General features: G+C 35.2%; 1 protein-coding gene across 12 annotated transcripts in view; it reads right to left on the bottom strand.

The window, feature by feature from the left end:
• Positions 1-26,250, bottom strand: part of CFAP20DC (CFAP20 domain containing) — a 266,604-nt gene that overhangs the window by 89,300 nt on the left and 151,054 nt on the right. For 9 of the 12 annotated variants that reach the window (XM_067754984.1, XM_067754975.1, XM_067754974.1 and 6 more), the window contains 5 exons: positions 13,653-13,789; positions 12,818-12,980; positions 11,088-11,204; positions 9,818-9,940; positions 7,130-7,464 (listed from right to left, as the gene is read on the bottom strand). In XM_067754984.1, coding sequence (XP_067611085.1) covers positions 7,130-7,464; positions 9,818-9,940; positions 11,088-11,204; positions 12,818-12,980; positions 13,653-13,789 — 875 coding nt within the window. The remainder of the gene's footprint in view (positions 1-7,129; positions 7,465-9,817; positions 9,941-11,087; positions 11,205-12,817; positions 12,981-13,652; positions 13,790-26,250) is intronic. The other 3 variants (XM_067754977.1, XM_067754978.1, XM_067754980.1) reach the window with 3 other exon arrangements.

Genomic DNA, 26,250 nt, shown 5'->3' on the forward strand with positions numbered 1-26,250 from the left:
TAAAGATATTAGTCATAACAGAATGAAAAAAATCATTTCTTCTTTGATGATAGCAAGATTGACCATTCAAATGTATCTTAAACGTTTTCACTAAAAACCATCCCCAAGGAGTATTTCTAACTTCTACCTCTTGAATTTAATAGGAAACTATTAAAATAATACCAAATAAAATGAAAGGAAGATGTGACTGTTTCTAACAAGTAACTACTTCGCAGCATGCTTGATATTACAAGGACTTGGGCAAATTACTTTTGTAAACATCTTTACCTGTAGCCAATGATGCCTCACAGACAAATCATAGCAGAAGTTACAGGGACTGTATTGGATGGGTAAACATCATCATGTGAATATTTGGGGAAAATGATGAGACTCCTTTCATTGTTCAAGACAAAAACATATTTTCTTTATAAGTTAGACTTCATGCTCTTTAACTGATAAAACAAAGGTTTCTTGTGAAAACTCCTATGTATAACCAAATATATATTTATCTGCAAATATTGATCTTTAAGCCAAAGTTGTATGACATTATTCTAAGGAGACAAGAGTTTTATAACCTTCTCTCCCTGCCTATAACAATGAAGGGCCAAGTTACAGGAACCAACTTTTTCAGGGAAGAAGAAAGCTTCAAAAGATAACAATAAAGATATGTAGATGTGAACAGCCTAAAATAAATACTCACATAAAAATAAATATTAAATATGCCTGGTAGGTTTAGAGAGTATGTTATGTTGTAACTCATGATATACAGAAATAAAAATGCAAGCAATACATTCAAAATAGAATTCGTCCATTTTTTTCAAACATATTGACATTTAAAGTTTTTTAAAGGCCACACAGAAATATAACTGGCCTCATGTAGAGTAAATACCGTTTCTATTGTGTGTATATAAATGTGTGTGAGAATGTTATTCAGAAGTGCTAGTCAAGCATGTAGGGGCGAGTGGAAAAAAACAATGTAATGAAATAGTTTAACTACTGAGTGCTAAAAAAAAACCTTGAAAGCAACAATACCAGGAAAGCTGAGAGGAAGGACTAAAATGGTCCTTTTAATCTGCTGTTTGTAAATTTGTTTTATAGGCCTTAACAGAGTTAGATGAAGAGAAGATCTAGACGCTCCTAGCTAATTTGAACACTATAAGTAGTCAGTCCACATAATTCATGTTCAAATATGGATAAGATTTTGGCTCAAATGTTCTAGTTTGGACTGTTACGTAAGAAAAATTATGTAGCTTTGCAACTATCTACTTTAGTATCTGATACATAGATAGAGTTTGGAGAAAATGACTGTATTTCTAGAATCCACCAGAGGGCAGACAGCAGAAGCAAGAACTACAATCCTGCAGCCTGTGGAACAAAAACCACATTCACAGAAAGAGAGACAAGATGAAAAGGCAGAGGGCTATGTACCAGATGAAGGAACAAGATAAAACCCCAGAAAAACACCTAAATGAAGTGGAGATAGGCAACCTTCCAGAAAAAGAATTCAGAATAATGATAGTGAAGATGATCCAGGACCTCGGACAAAGAATGGAGGCAAAGATTGAGAAGATGCAAGAAATGTTTAACAAAGACCTAGAAGAATTAAAGAACAAACACCTAGAAGAATTAAAGAACAAACAGAGATGAACAATACAATAACTGAAATGAAATGCAATCCCTATCAAATTACCAATGGCATATTTTACAGAACTAGAACAAAAAATCTTAAAATTTGTATGGAGACACAAAAGACCCCGAATAGCCAAAGCAGTCTTGAGGGAAAAAAACGGAGCTAGAGGAATCAGGCTCCTGGACTTCAGACTATACTACAAAGCCACAATAATCAAGACAATATGGTACTGGCACAAAAACAGAAATATAGATCAATGGAACAGGATAGAAAGCCCAGAGATAAACCCATGCACCAATGGCCAACTAATTTATGACAATGGAGGCAAGGATATACAATGGAGAAAAGACAGTGTCTTCAATAAGTGGTGCTGGGAAAACTGGACAGCTACATGTAAAAGAATGAAATTAGAACACTCCCTAACACCATACACAAAAGTAAACTCAAAATGGATTCGAGACCGAAATGTAAGACCGGACACTATCAAACTCTTAGAGGAAAACATAGGAACAACACTCTTTGACATAAATGACAGCAAGATCTTTTTTGACCCACCTCCCAGAGTAATGGAAATAAAAACAAAAATAAACAAATGGGACCTAATGAAACTTCAAAGCTTTTGCACAGCAAAGGAAACCATAAACAAGATGAAAAGACAACCCTCAGAATGGGAGAAAGTATTTGCAAATGAATCATCAGACAAAGCATTAATCTCCAAAATATATAAACAGCTCATGCAGCTCAATATTAAAAAAAACAAACAACCCAATCAAAAAATGGTCAGAAGACCTAAATAGACATTTCTCCTAAGAAGACATACCAATAGCCAAGAAGCACAAGAAAAGCTGCTCAACATCACTAATTATTAGAGAAATGCAAATCAAAACTACAGTGAGGTATCACCGCACACCAGTTAGAATGGGCATCATCAGAAAATCTACAAACAACAAATGCTGGAGAGGGTGTGGAGAAAAGGGAACCCTCTTGAACTGGTGGTGGTGGGAATGTAAATTGATACAGCCACTATGGAGAACAGTATGGAGGTTCCTTAAAAAACTAAAAATAGAATTACCATATGACCCAGCAATCCCACTACTGGGCATGTACCCTGAGAAATCCATAATTCAAAAAGACACATGCACCCCAATGTTCACTGCAGCACTATTTACAATAGCCAGGACATGGAAGCAACCTAAATGCCCACTGACAGATGAATAGATAAAGAAGATGTGGTACATATATACAATGGAATATTACTCAGCCATAAAAAAGGAACGAAAGGGCGTCCTTTGTAGAGACGTGGATGGATCTAGAGACTGTCACACAGAGTGAAGTAAGTCAGAAAGAGAAAAACAAATATCATATATTAATGCATATATGTGGAACCTAGAAAAAAGGTACAGATGAACTGGTTTGCAGGGCAGAAATTGAGACACAGATGCAGAGAACAAATGTATGAACACCAAGGGGGGAAAGTGGTGGTGGTGGTGATGGTGGTGGTGGGATGAATTGGGAGATTGGTATTGACATGTATACACTAATATGTATAAAATGGATAACTAATAAGAACCTGCTGTATAAAAAAATAAATAAAAGAAAATTCAAAAAAAAAAAAAGGAGTTAAGGAAATGTGCCCAAGCTCAATTCCAGGTTCATCTTGCTCGGCCATATGACCTTGAACAAGCTATGTCACTGTTCTGACCCTTACTCTGTTCATCTATAAAATGGTGTCACAAGTAGTAACTAATTCCCCTGTAGGCGTATATAATGCTTTGCCTAATGGCACCAACTATTATTACGTGTCCAATTATTATTAAGTCCTAATGGCACTAGCTATTATTAAGTGTCCTACTATTGTTAGGTCCAAATTCAGTATATTGATTCATAGAGCGCACAATAATTTCTATCAATATTTCTACATTTCTACATCCAAATTACAACCAACCACACTGACATGACAATTAGATGGCATTATGCTTCCACAGAAAAATCTTTATTTGGCTGTAGAGCCAAAACCTACAAAACAAAACAAAACAAAAGGAAGAAAATGACTATATTTCTAGATAAAAAATTGAATTAGAGAAGTAATAAAATACTAATATAAAGCTAAGTATTTCAAATCACCAACCAGCTATATATACCCAAAGCCACGTTGGGAATAATGGCATAAAATACAAAACAGAGATGATAATAGTAACATGCTTTTTTTTTTTTCTTTCAGAAGCTGCAATTGTATGAAGGGTACTCTGTTTTAACAGCTTTCCTAGATAATTCATTTTACGTGGTAGTCTTATTTTATAACTCACCACCAGATATATTTCCATAGTGTGCTTTTCAGATAAGAAGTACAAATTCAAAATTAATTGAGTATCAGGAAAATTAGTATATATGTCTGCCTAGGGAATAAAATATATAGTAAAGCCAAGACTAAGATGAGAATATGCAAAAAAAAATCATACTTTTAAGGCTCTCACACTGATGAAGATCTCAAATGTGAACTGATTATCAGGGACTTAAACTACAATCATTGAAAGCTTATTTTAATTAGTCTTTACTGTCATATGTGTATTTTTTCTCTATCATAATACCATGATTGTGCCTAGTTTTTTGCTTCTGAATACATCTAACTTCCCTTTAAAAATATTCAAATGGTCTAACACCAAATAAAGTCTTTTAACTACAAGTTATAAACTTCAAGCATAATAAGTAATGCAATTATTACTCATCTGTCCACCATTATTTATAGCATGACATTGTTTTCCTCAGTTATAATAGTGTTACTCTAATGATATAACATTCTACAATAATGCAACTAGGGACTTCCCATGTGGTCCAGTGGGTAAGACTCCAAGCTCCCAATGCAGGGGGCCCGGGTTCGATCCCTGGTCAGGGAACTAGATCCCACATGCATGCTGCAACTAAGAGTTCGCATGGTGCAACTAAAAAAAAGATCCCGCACACCGCAACGAAGATCCTGAGTGCTGCAACTAAGACCTGGTGCAGCCAAAATAAATAAATTAATTAAAAGAAAAGAAAAGAAATGAAAGGCAAGTTTAAAAATAAATAAAATAATGCAACAATAGTAAGAATGCCTAAATCAACTGATTTTCTTCAACTGATTTATATGTAAGTAAACATTTAAGATATGTAATCTGTAGATGGGTGGGATGGGGGGCTGGGAGGGAGGTCCAAGAGTGAGGGGATATATGTATACATATAGCTGACACACTTCATTGTATAGCAGAAACTAACACAACATTGTAAAGCAATTATACTCCAAAAAGCAAAACAAAACAAAACAAAAAAAACCCCCCAAAAACAAAAAACTAAGCATCCAGAACATGAAGACAGATTCACTGTATTTTGAGAGCAAAACAAAGAAAGTGTTTTGTAATTTTGACAAATTAAATTAAAACTTATTCTTAAAAAATAAATAAAATAAAGTATGTAATCTAATTTCCCTTTGACTTATATAATAAATGGGAGAAATAATCCTACAGGAAAAGAATTTACAAAAAGCTCCCAAAAAACCAATTTGATAAAAAAGGGATCATTACAAATTCTAGAACTTGTTTAAATATAGCCTAGCACTTTTGTTAGTCATCTGTATTTTAGTTTGTATCTTGTTATTGCCTCTAACAGCAAACCTCAAAGCTTGCATAACATGGCAAGGCTTCTGCCCCTCTCTCTGGCTGCCACTCTTAGTAGGCTCTGACTAAAGGTGGGCCAGGGCAGGTGTTAGCAATGATATCGTTCCACTACAGACTCAAGCCATATTCTGATGGTCTTGGGACAGGGGTGACCAGAGAGCTATGCCAATCAGAGCTTTGAAAATGCATGATAAATTAATATTCAATTTCATGTAGTTGGTAACAAGTACATGTCTGCACAATAAATGTTGAAGGATGTCAGAAGTAGAGTAGCTAGTAGCAAAAGAAAGCACATAAAGTGATAGCAAATTAAAATATTCAGAACTAGTATTCTTCATTTTCCCATAAAGCTCTATTGCTTCTTCTCAAGCCTTTTCCTTCATATAGGTGGAGAGGTAAGTTCCTCATGGGGTGTTATTTAAAGGGCTGTTTCTACATAATACTTCCCTCAAAAGTTTTCCAGAGAACTATTATTTCCTACCTGCCATGACATTGCCCCCATCACAGTAATTCTTTTGAGTTAGGTAAGCTGTACACATGGGAAGGGGATGGGCCTACCCCATTAACAAAATGGTATGATTTATCAGATTAGCCAATTAATACTGTATAAGAATTGACAGCTGGGATGGGGGCAATACTAGATGCTGAAGACATATTCATTTTACAGTTTTATAGCTTAATTTTATGTAGGGTGAAAGGGATAAAGTTGTTCACAGCACATGTAAAATGTACTGTTTATGCATTTATGCATAAAGGGGTTTGTAGTAGGTTTATGTTTGGTGTGACTATAGTTTCATCACACTCAGAAGTAAGGAGGTTATAAAAAAGTATTTCCTCATGCACTTTGCTACAGAAACTCATTAAAAGTTGCAAAACAACATAATTACTGCCTGAACAATCTCACCATATTCTCAACTGGCTCTGAAGGTAGGAGCTGTGGACTTAATGTATATCCCACTGTTGAAAGGGGTATTCTTAATCAGATATAGTTGTTAAAAAAAAGTTTTCTAAGTATACAAAAAAAGTTTTTCTGATTATTTCTATAATTTCTACATATAAATGATTTGTATAATTTCACTAAACCAAAACTTGACTATAATCTGCTTTTAAGATAATTATTTTTTCTAGAAAATATAAATGCCTATTATTAAAGAACAATGCTAAAGAAATTTCATAAATAAATTCCTTTCATATGGGGAAAAAGTTATATTAAGTTTTAAACAAATGTTTCAGAACTACACTAGTTTGATATTTAATTAGTTATTAAAAAACTTTTTATGAATTTACTGATTTATGAGATATAGGTGTATTCTAAATACTTGCAAACAGAAAACCTCCTGTAAGGCAAGCCCCAGCACTAATCCATGATTCATTATTTAAACTTTAATTGGCACAACTCTTGAAATTCTGGAACCATATGGAAAATAATGAGTCCTAATAGGTCTAAGGTGAAAAGATGGCAGGGGAGTTAGGAAGCCAGAAAAGTGTCAATTCAGAATGCTTAGCAACTGCAACACAATTTCCCCAGAGATCTAGAACAATGTGTTCTCAATATTTTACTGGACACGCTATCATATAACTAAACTGCATATTATTTCTCACTCTGTGAGGCAAAGGTTAAAATGAAAAAAGAAAATCAAACCAAAAACTGGTTTCCATAATTAAAAATGAAAATGGCTGACTGTTAATAAAAAAGGCAGCAATTTAGAGTTACCATAACAATCTGAGGCAACTGTTGACTAACATTGCAATCTGCTGCATTTTTATAAATAGCAGTTGACTTCCCCTCTTTCATTTCAACTAGTTTTAGTGCTTAGTTGGAGACAACAGAACTGTGCTTTAGAACTATTTCACTCATCAAGCAATGTACCTCTTCGGTGCTATCACCACCGTAAAAATCATCCTCCAATTGGGTGTCTCTCCTTATTACACTGGTATCCTCTTTTAGATCCAAAATAAATGGGCACCCCTCTGGGGACATATTCTGAGTCTTTCCATGAGGTGCTGATCGTGGTCTTGATGAAAAAGTGAAAATATCCTTTGGAACAATCTGGGTTTCCTCTGTCTGTTGGTCATGTTCATTTTTCTTGCTGGCTTCTAGCCACAGGTGTGAGGTGTTGCAGGAGTTTTCATCCAGAAGTAGAGACTGCGTGCTGGAGGCCAAATGGGGGATGTGGTCATCATTTTCAGGAAATATCCACTCATCTGACATTTGCAAAAGATGACAAAAATTAGAGCAGTGTTCCACAAGTGTTATTTTAGGCAGGTAGTTAGGTTAACATTCCTTCTTGTTGAAACAGAGATTTATCAAATAATGCAAAAGCCAAGGAAGGCAATTTATCCACCATCTTGTAACCTGCTAAACATTTAACCCACAGATAGTGCTTACAGATACGGGCAACTCATTTGTACTTCCTCTCCATCTGAGTTGAAACACTGGCCAGGAAATTTGTAAGTCTGAAATAATTATCACCTGTCTTGCAGCAAGTTCTTTATAGCACAGCCTCATTAATTTGGTATTTCAGAGGGGGAAAATCTTCCAAATTTAAAAGGGTTTGAGTTACTAATTTCTTTTAATTTCAGGGGGACAGAGTACTTAACAAGCTCTTTAAACAAAGTATCTGGGCCTTGTTCAGATTATAAAACATGGAGGAGAGGAAAACCACGAAAAGGCTGACAGTCTTTCCCTCTCCATTCTACTCATCGGTACAGGACAATTCATAGATTAAACTGCTAGACTTGTCAATAGCAAATCCACAGAAATATTTGTTAATGTGACTGGTGAATTCTGCTGGTGAAAAGGACCTTTATGTTCAATTTTAATTTAATTTTAGGAGAGAATGTTTTGACATGAAAATCTTTTTGCACATTGTTTTCTTTAAAAATACTATATACTACAACTGAGATATATTTTTATCAAAATTTAAAAAAATTTTAATCTTTATTCAACATTGAAATAGACTTTATAATTCTATGACCTGGAAAAAACAAATCTCTATAATAAACATTATTAAAAGCAGGCTTACTTTCTTCTTTAGAATGACAGCAGGAAAAGTTGAGCATTTTCTCAACTTACTTTTTTTTTTTTTTAATTTATTTTTTGCTGCATTGTGTCAATGGTGAAAATCTTACAAGAATTCGTGTTCTGCAGAACCACAACGTAGACGTGGTCATTTTACTCCTGACTCTTGAACTATATTTATCATCACAAGAAGAGTAACCAAGAGCTAAGATTTGCTCACTTGAAACTTTAAAGCTAACACTACAAAAGCAAAAGCAGAAAGCAAACAGAAAGACCTTTAATAAAAATTATATTGATGGCACAAATAGAATTGTATTCTTCTCAACTGTATTCACCTATTTCTTAACCTAAGACTATGATTATATAACATAACTTGCCTATAAAAAGGGCAATAAATATACATTTCTTAGAGAAAATCTATTAGGGACAAGGCTTTCATATTTTCTGTAGGTAAATGGTCAATAACAGGTTGAATATATCAATACCCAATCTGACCACATTCACAGAAAATGTGGAGGGTCCTGAGTCAGTGTTAGCTGTGGTCAGGTGAAATGAACAGATTCACTGGGTTGTCCTCTTTTGGACAGCAAACTTTTGCCTGGTGCTAAGCACCTAGTAGGTGCTTTGTGAACACAGTAGGTGCTTAGTAAACCTTGAATACGATTACAAAAACCAATGTGTTGCATTATGTACAAGGATACGTAAAGAAAACAGGAGGAAAAGGTCCTGGGAATCTTCATTATGCAATTAAACAACTTGTATGATCTAGCACCAAACATATTATTAACTGTCAAAAAGTCAAAGTAAAAGAAGTGTTCTTACACCAAAAGAACTCTAATTATCTTACTACCACATGCTTCTTTGGAATGTGTAGTTTTACCTCAAGTATTTCCATATCAATTGTAATGAATAATTTGGTGTTTTCTTAGGAAAATATGTAAATTACTGTGTAATCACAATATTGCAGCAAACAAGATAAATGCAAGAATGATCACCTAAACATCTAATTAGTTTTTCTACACAGTCAGATTTATGCTAGAGACACTAATTGCGCCTAACATTTTAATGAAGGCTTCAACACTGCATAAATAAGACTGACAACCTACAAACAATTTCCATTTATTTTACTTTTTCCCTAGCTCAAAAACAATTTGCCTTTGTAAAAGCACCACACACCTGCTAGGCAAGATATGTTGATGGGTTCAGTGCTCTACTCTCCAACCGTCTCCATTATAAAGAGGATTGGAGAAGTGCAACAATAGATAATCTTCGGGGAGGGTGACAATGTTATATGAAAACCTCAAAGTTTTAAACTTTCATTCTGAACAGGACTGCTTGTGCATTAAAACTTGAAAATAAAAATACTCCTTCAACCATTAAAGTCTGACATAAAATTGGGGTTAAAAAGAGATTGAAAAAAATGATTATTTTAGCAAGTGACTGCATCATGACTTTTCAAAATGACTGGGTTTGAAATATTTAACATATTTATATTTTATTAATCGTTAGCAATTATGGTATAATAAAGATGCTAACCTGCTTGATCAGGAGACTGGGGTGCTGGAGAGCTGGGGTTCAATGTCTCTGTTCTCTGTTGGAACACACTGGTGAGGACAGTTGTTGCTTTATGTTCATTTCTGTTATTTCCTGAAGAATTGCCTTTATTGGAATAAATATTTTCCTCTATATTACTTCTTTTGATATATATACACGTTAATTTTTGAAGAATGGTACTGTGGTATACTTTTCTATTGGATTATTGAAAAGCAAGTAAGAGGTGACAATACAGATTATATGCAGTTTCTTTCTTTTTCAGGAGAGTATTTTAAGATGAACTCAGCTGCATTTTTGTAGAGGTTCATCTTAAAATTCCTTGATATTTGCATGGGGACATTTTAAATTTAAGTTTTACAATACGCAATAAAAGGAATTCCAAAACCCATATAATTTTTAAAAGGTCCTATATTTTTTACTTTGGTTCCATACAAAATGGAGTGTGTTTTCTTTAAATTACAATTTTTACTGAACTCAACTCTTTTAAATGGAGCTCTTTTCTTCAGCGCCTTAAGAAAAATGGATACAGGCCTTATTGCAGAAGTAATTTTTCTATCTACTATTTTATAATGATAACATGAAACCTAGCAAGCAGAATTTTGGCCTACCCAAGAAATCTACATTTTTGAGAAATTATGCTAACAGGTGCGTACATGGTACATTCTGGGCTTGATTCAGGATAGACTAATGCATGTGTATACAAATCTATACATACATGCCTCAAATCTAATATTTTAAGCAATAACTATAATAGCCAACTATATTTCTCTAATGCTTTACTGGTTACAAAGAGTTGAAACTTTAACCTACATTACAGTAGATGGCAAGGAGTCCAAAAGGAGAGACAGCAAATGTAAAAAACAATCTAGAAAGGGCCCAATTTAAAAAGAGGAGAGATAAATGAAAAATGAAAAATTATGAGTTAAGTTCAATTTTAGTGAAGTCTGCAGGCAGGAACTTCTATCAAATTTGGGCCATTTTAAAAAATCAATAATTTAAGCTTATTCAGCCTTTGAGAGTAGAAGTAGGAAGTCCTTTATTTTTGTGGTACTGTATTTAATCCAACAAATCTCTGTTAGGGCTATAGAGCAATTCTTTTGTAAAAAATTTGATTTCCATAATCCTTGTAGAACAGATATTTATATTTTAAATGAACTGGTTCATAATCCCTTGAAATTTACAACCTGCAGAGAGAGATTCCATTGCTCTGAATAATATACAGATATAAGATAGTATTGAATTAGTACCATACCGCTGGGTGTCTCTGTCCTTTCTCTGCTGGTTCTTTTTAACTGTAATCTTCTCCTGTTATTATTCTTATCAGCTGATGGTTCTTGAGGAGGATGTGGATGCATACTATGCAGATTGGCTGGTACATTTTCATATCAAAGAACAAAAAGCCAGAACAGAAAGTACTATATAGTTTGAAATAACTCAGTAAATATAATTATAGCTATAATGAGAATGTTCATGTACCATTTTGACAAAATGTAAAGCTGTATAAAAAACACAACTTATTCCTTTATAGGAAATAGGTGTTTATTTCTATTCCAATATTAGAATTGTATCAGGCTTTCATTACCAAATGTAAAATAGAGAGCTAGTGGGAAGCAGCCGCATAGCACAGGGAGATCAGCTCGGTGCTTTGTGACTACCTAGAGGGGTGGGATAGGGAGGGTGGGAGGGAGATGCAAGAGGGAGGAGATATGGGGATATATGTATATGTATAGCTGATTCTCTTTGTTATAAAGCAGAAAGTAACACACCACTGTAAAGCAATTATACTCTAATAAAGGTGTTAAAGAAAAAATAAACTACTAATACATTTTATTCATGTAATATAACCATATAGAGAGCTACAAGTAATTAGATTAATGTTAATCTTGCAACATGCTATATTAAAAAATATTTAAAAATGAAACTGACAGCCAATACAGAAAAATTATTTTTTCCTTTAAAAGATTTAAGTTTGATTCAACAAGAGCTTAGAGGGTAGTTTCCAAAAGAACCCTGCAGAACTGAGATCAATCTTGAAGAATTCCTAAGTGTAATTTAACTCTGTAACAATAATAATAATAATATTCATAGCAGCATTTGATATTTTCTGAACATTTAAATTCTTGGCACAATATGATGTGCTTGACTGACTGTTCTCACTGAATTCTCATACTGACCCTTTGAGGCAGCTGTTATTTCTTACTACTACTAGTGCTAGTAGTAATTGTATCCCCATTTACAGATGGGGAAACTGAGGCTCGTAGGGTTTAAGAAACTTGATCAAGGTCTCACAGACAGTGGTAAAACTGGGACTGAATATCTATGTTATTTATTTCCTTATCTCAGTTTTACACTCCATGGGAGATAGAGTCTCTAACAGTGATCATTAATTTCTAAATCAAATAAAATGAACACAAATGCCTCCCCTTTTCAATGTTCACAAAAGTCAGACCAGTTAAAGTGGACAAACTGACAGGGAGTGGTAAGCCTTGGGTTCTGGTCTCAATTCTTTCCAGTGATTACAAATTGCAAATCACTTACTCTCTTAGCCCTGAATTCTCAATCTATAAAACGGGATAAAAGTTTTCTTCACCAACAGGGTTGTTTTTGTACCAATGAGAGAAAATAAAGAGCACTTTACTAATGGAAGAGATTAATTAAAAGGTAAAACTAAGAACACTTAAAATGTACATGGGGTTTCCAAGACATAGCAATAATAGGATACTACACTATTTTCTCACTGTTATCAGAAAGTAAAAATACAGGGTTCTACAGCAAGGTAAAATAACAGAATAAACAGAATGACAGGTTCCAGAAGATAATATATGGTATAAGAATTCTAAACATATTTCAATATCTACCACCATTTTCATTTTTAAATGATAATTCTCTGGACTTAAGATCTAGTCAAGAATATAACTATGGATTTATCTTAACATTTCTCACTGTTTTCACTAGCTATCAATCTTTATGCATGATTCTTACCATGAATAGGTACAGTATGCTTTATGTGGCCAATATTTTCTTTATCTCCTTGTGCCTCAGACTCAGATAACAGCAAGGTTGACATTTCTGCCCTGTTAACACACTTCTCTACTGTAGACTGCTGGCACGATTGGTTATTCTTGGACCCAACAGATCTTACTGTCTATAAGGAAAAGGAATTAATCTATATTTTAAAATATAGGAATTGCATTTATTTCTTGTAGAGTCTATATAGAAGAAATAATAGCTGGACAAATAGTGAGGTAAAAATGAACTAGAGGAAATGAGAAGATTAAAAAGTTGGTGGAGAGGGAAATTATGGTAGAAAATTAGAAAGAAATAGGAGATAAATATAATGTAAGGTAAAACAGAAGACAACCAAATCTCATAGACACAAATTAAAATGTGCTCATTTGCTACACTCCATCTTTAGTAGGTAGGAGTTGAAATGAAAATCACTCTGTATGTCAGAAATACAGAGGAAATTAAAAATAAAAATATAACATTTGAGAATCTGTTCATTATAAGGTGTCTGGTGATGATCCAACTCCTTTTTGAAGGAGACCACAAAATGTGCTCACATATATTTGCCTTTAAGTTCTGTGCACATATTTAATGAAAAGAATGCTCAAAAATGTGAATTGCGTTGACATGACGAAAAGAAAACAGTTTTGAGGTCTTTTAAAATCCAGAATTTCTGTTCCAAATTTATTCAAGCCCCCTGCTTTTGGCATGTAGTCTCTCTCCCTCTTTTTTTTCCCTCTGCATTGGGAAAAAAACCCTTCCCTTCCCATGCCATCCATGCTTACATAAGCTGTTCAAACCCCGCACCTACCTCACTGAATATCCTCATGTTATTTCTTCTGCCAGAGAGTGGAGGTGGTCCAAGAACTTTGGATCCAAAGGCAATATGACAAACATCTTGATTTTTACCGCTCCGCATGCTACCTGTTCCTCTGTTAATGAACTGATCTGTTTTGATAAAGGAAGGGAATAGTAGTCCATTAATGGGCGTAATGACACACACCATGTTGCAATATTTCTGAAAGTACAATCTAAGGGTCATATGATGTGAATCCTTCCCCGCTTTAACCCTCCCACTCTCCCAGGGCACTTATAAAAATGCAGATCCTGGGGTCCAACATCAGATCTATCAGATCTATAGAATTAGAATCTTGTGTGTGTGGGGGCAACAGAAATCTATAATCTTAACAAGTGGTTAAGATTAACTCCCAAGTGGTTCTTTTGCTCAGTATCATCTGAGAACCACTACCACAAACGTTTTTCCTCATAGGAAAAAAGAAAAGAAAGGAAAGCTACTGAAAAATACACAGCATTTTCTCTTTAAGGAAATAATTTAAATAAAACTAACTCCATTGAACAAATATTTCATTGAGCACTCCCAGGCATTTCCTAGAGGTTGTCAGTGATGCAAAATGGATAAGACACATTGCTTGCCCTCAGGGAGTCTGGAGGGAGGTGATAGTACAAGTAAACAGGTAACTACAACATAAGGCAGACCAGTGGGAATGAAGAGTGACTTCTTGAATGGACCTTGAATGACTGATAAGATTTCAAGAATAAGAGATGTAGGGTGCCCAAGGCAGAAGAAAGTGCCTGAATAAAGGCATGGAAGAGTGAAAGGGTAGGGTATGCTTGGGGAATAATGAAATCACCCGTTTAGCTCGGGTCACTAAGAGCCTGTTCTAAATTCGGTAGGCAACAGGGAATCACTGAAGGTTTTGGGGAAAAAGAGACCAAACTGGTATCACCTCAAGGATAAGGAAGCTGTGCTCACCAAACCCTGCTGCCTTTTCCTTCTGGGCACACAGCTAAATTACATTTCTGAGCCTTCCTTGCAGTTACATGGGTCATGTAACTGAGTTCTGGTTAATGGAACGTGAGAAGTGGAATGTGTGACATGTAAACCATGTCCTGCTCCTAAAACTTCCTGCATAAGCCCCATGCTCTCTCTTCCCTCATCTCTTGACAAGATGCAGAAGATCCAGTGGAGGACCCCTCTGGGAGCCACTAGATGAAAGAAGCCCGAGTCTCTGAAAGACCATATGGAGGGATGCCCAAGGAACTCTGACTGGACTAGGACTGTGGAGTTCTGTGTGAGTGCAGGCAGCCTTCTCTGACTAAAACAGCAGGTGAGAGTGACGGCTCTTAACTCAGAACACGGCCCACAGCCTAGAAAACCTTCTGCCATGTCCTGCTTGCAAGACAGGACCAACTTGAATATTACAATGTTGGCCCTGAGTAAGTCCAAATTTGTCCTACAGTTCTGGACATTTATGAGCTACTGGCAACTTCTTGTCTGATCTATTCTCCTGAAAAAAATTCCTATGGTTAGCTAGTTGGTCTCATTAGCTTCTGCTAGAGAGCTGTAATTTTATAAGTGGTGGAATTAAAAACCATTCCTATGTAACAGTCATGAGAAAAGGCACAAAAGTTTGTGAAAACATATCATGCTTAGGAAGCCCCCAACATTTAGATCTGAGTGGAAGTAACCTGAGTGGGTATATAGGTGTTCTGGGGGGTCTGTTTCTGTGTTTGTAATAGATGAAGCTGAAGACATGGGCAAGGGCTACACTGCTGAGTTGATCTAAAAGAATTTTTGCTGGACAGAGGATCTAAGGTGGCTGGCAAAGTGGTGGGGAGAAATACCATTCCAGTTTTCTTCAAATTCCTGAAGTCCTATTATGTAGTGATTTTATCTGTCCAAATGGCAGAATCAGAACTAATGAGTAGAATTTACTTCAGAAAGCTTTTATTCTAATTCTGTGAAAAATCACAAAATACCCCAAAGAGCCAAACCAATCTTGAGAAAGAAAAACTGAGCTGGAGGAATCAGGCTCCCTGACTTCAGGCTATACAAAGCTACAAGTATGTATGGCACTGGCACAAAGACAGTATGGTACTGGCACAAAAACAGAAATATAGATCAATGGAACAGGATAGAAAGCCCAGAGATAAACCCACCTATGGCCACCTAACCTATGACAAAGGAGGCAAGATTATACAATGGAGAAAAGACAGTCTCTTCAGTAAGTGGTGCTGGGAAAACTGGACAGCTACATAAAAGAATGAAATTAGAACATTCCCTAACACCATACACAAAAATAAACTCAAAATGGATTAAAGACCTAAATGTAAGGCAGGATGCTATAAAACTCTTAGAGGAAAACAGAACATACTTTGATATAAACTGTAGCAAGATCTTTTTTGACCCACCTACTAGAGTAATGAAAATAAAAACAAAAATAAACAAATGGGACCTAATTAAACTTAAAAGCTTTGGCACAGCAAAGGAAACCATAAACAAGATGAAAAGACAACCCTCAGAATGAAAGAAAATATTTGCAAGCAAAGCAACGGACAAAGGATTAATCTCCAAAATATACAAACAGCTCCTGCAGCTCAATATCAAAAAAACAAACAACCCAATCCAAAAATGGGCAGAAGATGTAAATGACATTTCTCCAAAGAAGACATACAGATTGCCAAGAAGCACATGAAAAGCTGCTCAACATCACTAATTATTAGTGAAATGCAAGTCAAAACTACAATGAGGTATCACCTCATACCAGTCAGAATGGTCATCATCCAAAAAATCTACAAACAATAAATGCTGGAGGGGGTGTTGAGAAAAGGGAACCCTCCTGCACTGTTGGTGGGAATGTAAATTGTTACAGCCACTATGGAGAACAGTATGGAGGTTCCTTAAAAAAACTAAAAATAGAACTACCATATGACCTAGCAATCCCACTCCTGGGCATATGCCCGAAGAAAACCATAATTCAAAAAGATACATGAACCCCAATGTTAACTGCAGCACTATTTACAATTGCCACGACATGGAAGCAACCTAAATGTCCATCAACAGAGGAACGGATAAAGAAGACGTGGTACATACAGTGGAACATTACTCAGCCATAAAAAGGAATGAAATTGTGCCATTTGCGAAGACGTGGATAGACCTAGAGATTGTTATACAGAGTGAATTAAGTCAGAAAGAGAAAAACAAATATTATATATCGCTTATATGTAGAATCTAGAAAAATGGTACAGATGAACTTATCTGCAAAGCAGAAAGAGAGACACAGAAGTAGAGAACGAACGTATGGATACCAAGAGGAGAAGGAGGGGTGTGGGATGAACTGGTAGATTGGGATTGACATATATACATTACTATGTATAAAACAGATAACTAGTGAGAACCTATGTACAGTACAGGGAACTCTACTCAGTGCTCTGTGGTGACCTAAATGGGAAGGAAATCCAAAAAAGAGGGGATATATATATATGTATAGCTGATTCACTTTGCTGTACAGCAGAAACTAACACAGCATTGTAAAGCAACTATATGCCAATAAAAATTAATTAAAAGAAAGCTTTTAGTCTTAACATAAGGAACATCTTTCTTTAATTAAAGCATGTCTGGTTGTTGTGATGGTGAATTTTCTGTCATTTTGAAGATGTTCAACCAGAAGTCTGGAAAGCTATTCTGGATATTATAAGTCAGATTCACATATTAGATGACTCTCTAATTTCTATTTCTAGCCTAGTCCTCTCTTCTGAGAGCCTCTCGTATACAGCGGCCTTCTTGACCAGCTCCTCCTCAATGTCTCGAAGACACCAACTGAAAACCTGGTCTAATGAATGACACCATAAACCATTCCGGTTGAAAAGTCAGACTCTAGATGTCATCCTTGACACCTCCCTCCATCCTCTCCATATCCAATCCAGATCCACTTGTCTCCACCTCCTCCACCAGCACCATAATTTAAGCAACATCATTCCTCTTCTGGATGATCACAAAGCCTCTCAAGTGACCCACCATGTTCCACTCTGGCTCCCTGTCCCATGCTCTCTCCAAAATGAAGCCAGAACAGTCTTATGTAAACATACGTCTGATTGAATCATTCCTTTTCCTCACTTAAAACTTTTCAATGGCTTCCCTGCTGCTCTTAAGATTAAGAAGAAAGCCCTTAACATTACCTGCAAAAACTTGCATGTTCTGGCTTCAGTTCAACCTTAATACCCTCTATTTTCTGCTCTGGCCTCCTCAGTTCTTCCTGTCTATCAGAGCATTTGTACATGCTGTTCCCCGTGTAGGATCTTCCTTCCCCTCTTGGCCTTTATGTTTCAGCTCATGTATCACTTCCTCAGACTAGTCTTCCCAGACCTCTCTGATTACAGTACCCAGTTTAGGTAGTCCCATAAGCTTTCCCTCACAGAAACTGTCAGAATTACCCTTTCATATATGTTTATGGGATTCTCTAATAATGTATACCTCAGTAGATATAAACTCAGTGGTCTACTTTTTCACCCCTGAATTGCTAGCCTAGTGCTTGACACAGAGCAATAGATCCTTGCTGAGCAAACTGAATGAATCATAAAGTATAATGGGTCAGAAGGGAAGCTGGATTAAATGACTAAATATTTCTAACTACTATTAAAACTTATTTTTAAGAAAAATCCACCTGAGACATTTATGTGTGAACTGAGGAGGCAGACTGGACTGGACAACTGCCAGGATGTGGGAGATGAGAGAGAAGGGTCAACAATGACCAAGACATTGATATTTGCATGAACTGTGTGGCTTTCAACAGCAGGAGTGCTATGGCACCACAGTCAGATGCCTACTCAGCTTACACGTGAGATTTCCTAATGCTAGTAAATAGACTTGGCTATGTGTGCATCTGCTTCAGTCATTTATAAATATCCATTTGGAGTCAACAAAACTTTGTTAGTCTCTCAGGATCAGCAATAGAAAGAAATGACACTCAAATTCCAGGACAACTGGAAAAATCTATTACAGACCCATCATTTGTACCTTCTGTGACCAAATAAAACAAATCCTAGATTACTGATTTTGTTCTCAAAGGTGGATTTTCCCAGAAAGAAATAGCCACTGAGAGTCCTAAAGGTATGTATGGGACATGGCATAGGCCTACATGGGAATTTTCAGTACCAGATTAGAAGCCTTTTTCTTCTTCTTGTTTTTTTTTGTTTAAACTTCCAGTCACAGGAATCATTTGGCTTATGGGCATATCTTTCTGTTCAAACATTGTACTATGTCAGTTTCCTTTATGTTTTTTCATATTCTTCATCTATATACAGGTTGCCCCCAAACAATTTAAGTTTCTTTGAGTAGAAAGACCATTTTTTTGGCACTGCATGTATACTCATCTGCTGAGCCCAGCATAGCATATGGTAGACAATGGATAAATCTCACCAAAATTGTGGACAGTATCAAAGATTAAAAGGAAAACTTTTGGGGGACTATTTAAGAAAATCATACTGACACAGTTCCAGCTATAATTTCAACAAAATGAACATATTAAATAGTTCATAGCTATTTAAAAAGTGAAAATTCCTAAATACCTTGAACTTGTTAGAGGAATTTCTTGCTTAGCAGTCAAGAATCATTGATTTATCTCTTGGATAGTCAATGGCTATTAAAGCTACAACTAAACCTGATATGATGTAATTCCTTGAATCACAGAAAATAAGATGTTATTCTGTATTTTATAAGAGGATCTACTATAGGATTTCTTTAAAGAGCAATCTACCACTGTGTGTTTAAACTAAAATCTATTTTTTAAATTTTACAAATTTTAGTATACCTTTTTTTCACAAAGCAAAGTGTACAATAATCCACTATTTAGTATCTCTTTAATTAGCAGGGCTTTTTAAACTTATTAGCACAATTAACACATACACATTCTTAAAGTCCGTTTCACTTGAGTAATTCTCTGTTTATAATCATATTGTCATAATTATCTGTAAACATGTATCATGCTATGTATCCACGATAACAGGGTCCTAATTAAAACCTACAGGGAAAAGTAACTTAGACCTTTGGTTTCTAAAATAAAACATAAAAGGGACGAAGTTTCTATAATGAGAAAAATCTTAATGAAAGAAAACTACAAGCAGAAATGCATGCCTTTTGAATTCTAAAAGAAGTTCTTTTAAGACCTGATATCAATATATATAAGGTTAAAAATCAAGATTAGATTAAAGTCATGCTCTAGGCGTTTCATTTTCTTGAGTTTGTGGAAAATGAACTGGGTGTAGGTCAGAGATGTTACCATTAATTTGTAGTTAGATTATAAAACCTGAGGGTCTACTCTCTAATTATCGTTTAGAATAATAAACATTCATTTTTGTCTCAAGGTACAATGTTCTATCTATTATAGTCATTTAAGTTTGCAAGGTTTTCAAAGTTTAACCAGAAAAACCTGCTGAATTTTCAACTCTAATCATTCAGGGGTCATGCTCAAGACTTACATCTATTATCTAATGATCGAATCAGAATTAAACCTGCTACCAGAATCCAGATTTTGAATTGGATTAATTTTTATTTTATTATATGTGCATTGATACAAGGAATGTCAAAAACACAAAAAAGACTGATCTAGTAGAGCAATATTATTTTAGACAAGTTATTTAAACTTTCTAAGCTTCACTTTCTTCAACCATAAGACTGAGATAATAATAGTACTTAAGTCAAGGCATTTTTGTTAGATTATATGAAACAATGCATGTAACATGCTAAATATTGTGCTTAGTAGGGAGTAAATATGCTATTAATACCTTCCATCTTGAATAGCATTTAACAGTTTATGAAGTCCATTCACAATCATTTATCCCTTCGTTCACACATTCTTTCATTAGTGATTGGGCACCTAGTCTGGGCAGCCACTGCTCTAAGTACGGAATAAGATAGGCAACAAGGTGGACACATCACCTTCTCCAAGGCACTCTGGGTCTCACGGGAAAGACAGATATTACAGCAAGTAAGTCATAAATAACTACATGATTACAACTGTGGTAAGAGCTATGAAGGGAAGGCTCAAAGTGTGTTTAACAGGGGTCTGGTATCTAGTCTCTAGGGTGAGGGAAATGACATTCAATCTGAGGTCTAAAGGATGATGGATATGATGATGTGTACATGATCTTTATGAAATTTCCAGTCACTCTGTGTGATATTATTCCACCTCTACAGATGAAGAAGCTGAGGCTCATGATGTTTAGAGATCTGTCCACTCAGAGCAGGGTCTCAGAACCCAAATGCCCAAGCCCTCTTTGTGCCTGTCCTCTTTTCACCACACATGATACTGCCTTTGGTCGGCCAGGAGGGCATTGCAGGGGATTCCTTCCTTGTCCACTATTTATTCTCTGTGCAGTTTTGTAAAGCTATCTAATTAAAAACTTTTGTTTTGCTATGTGAAAAGTGGGTCTAATAGTGATTATTTGGATAAGTACGAGAACTTTATGAATATGATAATTAATGTATTTGATGAAGACTAATGGGGTTCCTGAGGAATCAAGAATGGGATATAATGCTGTAATAATCTTTTCCAGAGGGAAGAAACTGGTGGTGGAAGCAGGGGAGGGACAAAATGAAGTGGCTTGAATGCCGGGCAGGTAACATATAAGTGACAAGCAGGCACATGTAGAACGTGGGGGAAACTGCGGCTAATTTGAGAGTGCACATCCTATGCAAAGTACTTTAATTACAAACTTTTTTTTTTTTTAAGAAAAATGTCTATTCAGGTCTTCTGCCCATTTTTTAATTGTGGCATTTCTTTAACCAACAATCTTAAGACAAGGATTACCAAAAATCTGAGTTTAGAAAGAAGAAATTAGAATGTCTTGTTTTTTCCTGAAGTCAGAATCTCTCTCTCTTTTTTTTTAAGGTTCTACTTCACAGTAGATTTTGTTGCTTGATTTGAAATTTGCTTTCATAATGTACAACCCAAAGAAGAAATTCTAATAAAGATCTCACCAATGCCAACTATGGTTAGATTACTATTTCATGGTTTTGCTAGATCCTTTATCTGTTTGCGATTGAGTTAGGAGATATGGATGTCAGTCTCTCCTTATTTAAAAAGAAGTAAAAATCCAGTAAGACTGCTGCGTGGAAAGGAGGGCACTTGGGAAAACTACCTCCTAATTTTTAAGCAAATTACTAGTTTTTTTTTTTTAAGTAACTTAATCCAAATGACATTTATTGAATACTCCTAACAACAGCAAAATTTACATTCTTACCAAGAGCATATGGCACATTTAATGAGATAGACTCTATTCAGGACAAGTCTCAACAAATTTAAAACACATCACTTCATACAAATTATTTTCTCAAGTCACACTGGAATTAAATTATAAATCAATAACAGAAAGATCTCAAATGTTTGGGAACTAAGTAACATACTTAACTCCTAAGTAACGCATGAATCAAAGAAAAAATGAAATTAGAAGATATTTAGAACAGAATGAAATAAAAATACAATACCAAAATTTGTGGGATGTTGCTAAAGCAGCACTTATGGGGGGATTTCTAGCACTAAATGGCTATATTAGAAAAAGAAAAGTTTGAAATCATTGACCTTGATTCCCACCTTAAGGATAGAAAGAAGAGAGCAAATGAAACCCAAAACAACTGAAGAAAGGAATAATAAAGATCAATGTGAAAATAAATGAAACAATATAGAAAAACAGTAGAAAGAATCAATGAAACCAAAAGCTTGTTCTTTGGGAAGATCAGTAAGAATGATAAACCTCTAGTTAGACTGACCAGGGAAAACAGAGCAAAGATACATATTTTTAATATCAGGAATAGTAGTGGTATCACTATAGATTCTCCAGATAATAAGGCAACATTATGAACAACTTTATGCCAATACATCCAACTACTTAGACGCACTGGACAAATACCCTGTAGGACACAAATTACCAAAGCTTACTCAAAAAGAAATAGTTAACCTGAAAAACTCTTCATCTATTAAAGAAATTGAATTTACAGGTTATAAAAACTTTCTCACGCTGATAAATTCCACAAAACATTTAAGAAAGACACAATACCAATTTAACACAAATTCTTCCGAAAAGTTTTAAGGAGTGGGGGAAAGGGGGGAGGAAATATTTCCCTATTCATTCTATGAGGCCAGCTTCACCCTGATACCAAAAGCAGACAAAGTCATTATAAAAAAAGAGAACTATAGTCCAATAATCCCTTACGAACACAAATTGAATCAAACAATAGACTAAAAGGATATTTGCGTCAGGACCAAGCAGAGTTTTCCCCAGAAATGCAAGGTTGGTTTCACATTAAAAACTCAATCAATGTGATTCACCATATTAACAGACTAAAAAAGAAAAAAAAACATGATGATCTCATAAATACAGAAGATGCATTTGACAAAATCCAACATCCATTCCTGATAAAAACTGTCAGCAAACTAGTGATGAAAGGGACTTGCTCACCATGATTAAGAACATCTATAAAATCTCAATAGCTAACATGATACTTAATCATTAAAGACAATACCTTTCCACTAAGATCAGGAATAAGACAGGGCTATCCTTTCTTGCCACTTCTATTAAACTTTGTACTGGAGGTCTTAGCCAGTGCAATCAGGCAAGGAAGAGAAATGAGGCATTCAGATTGGTAATGTAAAACTGTCTTTGTTCACACACAGCATAATCATCTATGTAGGAAGTCTACTGGAATCTACAAAAAGCTACTAGTAGTAATAAATAAGTTTTGCAAAGTTACAGGATACTAGATCAATTTACAAAATTTCAATGTATTTTACACACTAGCAACAAACAATTGGAAATAGAAATTTTAAAACTTACCACTTATCAGTAGTATCAAAAGATATAAAATACTTAGGGATAAATCTGAAGAAAGTTATAAAAGAACTGTACCCTGAAACTATAAAATATTGCTGAGAGAAATTAAAGAAAACCTAAAAAAAAAGAAGTTGGAAGAATCAACATTGTTCAGATGTCAATTCTCCCCAAATTGTGACCTATAAATGCAGCACAATCCCAATCAAATTCCCAACAGGGCTTTTTAGCAGAAATTCACATGTTGATTCTAATATTCATACTAAAATGCACAGAGTCCATAATAGCTAAAATAATTTTTGAAAAAGAAGGACAAATCTGGAAGGCTCACACTAGCTGAATGCAAGACTTAGAAACATATAGTAATAAAAATCATGATACTGGCATAAAAGCAAATAGATAAATGAGACAGAATAAAGAGAATAAAGAATCTGAATAAAGAGACCAGAAATATAACCACAAGTATATTGACAACTGATTTTTGACAAAGGTGCAAAGGAAATGCTGTGGAGAAAAGGACACTTTTTAGCAAAGGCTAGAACAACTAGATATCCAAATTAAAAAAAAAAAAAGGCCCCAAAACCAAAAATGTGGATTTATATCTTATACTATATACAAAAATTAATTCAGTGGATCATAGACCTAAATGTAAAACCTAAAACTGTAATTTTTTTTTTTACATGGAGGCATAAGACAAAATCTTCATAACCTTGGATTAGGCAAAAATTTCTTAAATATGTCACCAAAAGCACAATCCACAGAAGCAAATTTGATAAACTGGACTTGATCAAGTTCAAAACTTCTCTTCAAAAGATACTGTTATGAGAATAAAATGTAAGCAATAGACTGGAAAAAAATATTTGCAATTCATATATCTGAAAAAGGACCTATATCCAGAATATAGAATGAACTCTCAAAACTCAGTAATATGAAAATAAGGAATCCAGTTTAAAAATGGACAATAGAGTTGAACAGATGCTTCATCAAAGAAGATTCAGGGATGGCAAATAAGAACATAAAGATGCTCATCATTAGTAATTATCAAGGAAATGCAAATCAAAAACCACAATGAGATACCACTCATTGGTACTGGAAATAATACCCACTGGTTTGAATATAAAACGTTACTACTATTTTGGAAAATAATTTGGCATTTCTTAAAAAGCTACCATATGATCCAATCATCCCCTCTTAGGCATTTACCCAAGACAAATGAAAGCTTATGCCCATTCAAAGACTTCTACACAACTGTTCACAACAGTATTATTTATCCATCAACAAGTAAATGGGTAAACAAAATATGGCACCTTCACACAATGGAGCACTATTCTGCAATAAAAAGGAACGAATTATTTCTACAAACCACATGTGCCTATCTCAAAATGAATTTTAAAATAATTATGCTGAGTGAAAGAAGCCAGAAAAAAGGGTATATATATTATATCTCATTTACAAAATTCTAGAAAATGCAAACTAATCTATAATGAGAGATAGCAGATCAGTGAGGATGGGGTTGGGAGGAAGGGATTATGAAGATTATGAGGAAATCTTTGGGAATGATGAATATGCTCGCTCTCCTGATTGTGGTGGTTTCATGTCTGTGTGTGTGTGTGTTTATCTTTTTTTTTTTTTAATTTTTACAAGAGATAAATAGACTGACTCCAAGCATTGTAAATGGATGACCACAACAAAAGTAACAATAAAGCAAATTACTAGTTTTGATTTGTGCTTAGTAGACCACTGCAACTTGTCATTAGTAGCTGCATGCTCAACTTCAATAACCAGATCTGATTCACTAGTTCAGTTAAAGTGGGGTCCCATTAATGGAAATAAGATCATCAGAGCCTACAGTCCTCTGCAGACTAAAAGTCATTAACTGACATGCACTGGGAATTGACAAAGTGAACAGTGCAAATGTGTGGTAACATTGACTTTTTGGAAACACAACTGTTTTATTAATTTCATTAAATGCTCTTGATCAAGTTATACAGCATTCAAAAAAATGCACTTTAAACAGAAGTTTCAAGGTTTCCTTTTTAGCTTGGGTGAACATGCCAGAAAGCATCCACAGGAAGCAGCTACTTCCCTCTGTAGCAGCATCACTGAGATCTCTTAATTCGTGCATTTATAATAAAATATCACAATTTACATGAGTACTGTTAAGTCAGTTTCAAGAACACACAGTCACTTTTCATGCAAATTCAAATCTCACCACGGGGAGTCCATATTTTAGAAAGACACAAAAACAAATATTTCAAATGAAGAAATACCTCCTGGCTTTTCCGTGATTAAAAAGTCTGTCCTTGGGCATTAGTCATTAGCTACACCTTTCACATAAAATCTCTCACAGAGAGAACAGTAATTTTTATTATAATCACTTATAGTAAGGTTCAAAGCCTACAAATGTCAAAATTAGCAATTGAAAAGTATTTGTAGAGGGACTTCCCTGGTGGTGAAGTGGTTAAGAATCCGCCTGCCAATGCAGGGGACAAGGGTTCGAGCCCTGGTCCGGGAAGATCCCACATGCCGGGGAGCAACTAAGCCTGTGCACCACAACTACTGAGCCTGCGCTCTAGAGCCTACGAGCCACAACTACTGAAGCCCGTGTGCCTAGAGCCTGTGTTCCACAACAAGAGAAGCCACCGCAATGAGAAGCCCGCACACTGCAACGAAGAGTAGCCCCTGCTCGCCGCAACTAGAGAAAGCCCACACGCGGCAACGAAGACCAAAAGCAGCCAAAAACAAACAAACAAACAAACAAACAAAAAACAGTATTTGTAGAA

The sequence above is a fragment of the Pseudorca crassidens genome, chromosome 10 (assembly GCF_039906515.1).
Source record: "Pseudorca crassidens isolate mPseCra1 chromosome 10, mPseCra1.hap1, whole genome shotgun sequence".
Classification (NCBI taxonomy): Eukaryota; Metazoa; Chordata; class Mammalia; order Artiodactyla; family Delphinidae; genus Pseudorca; species Pseudorca crassidens.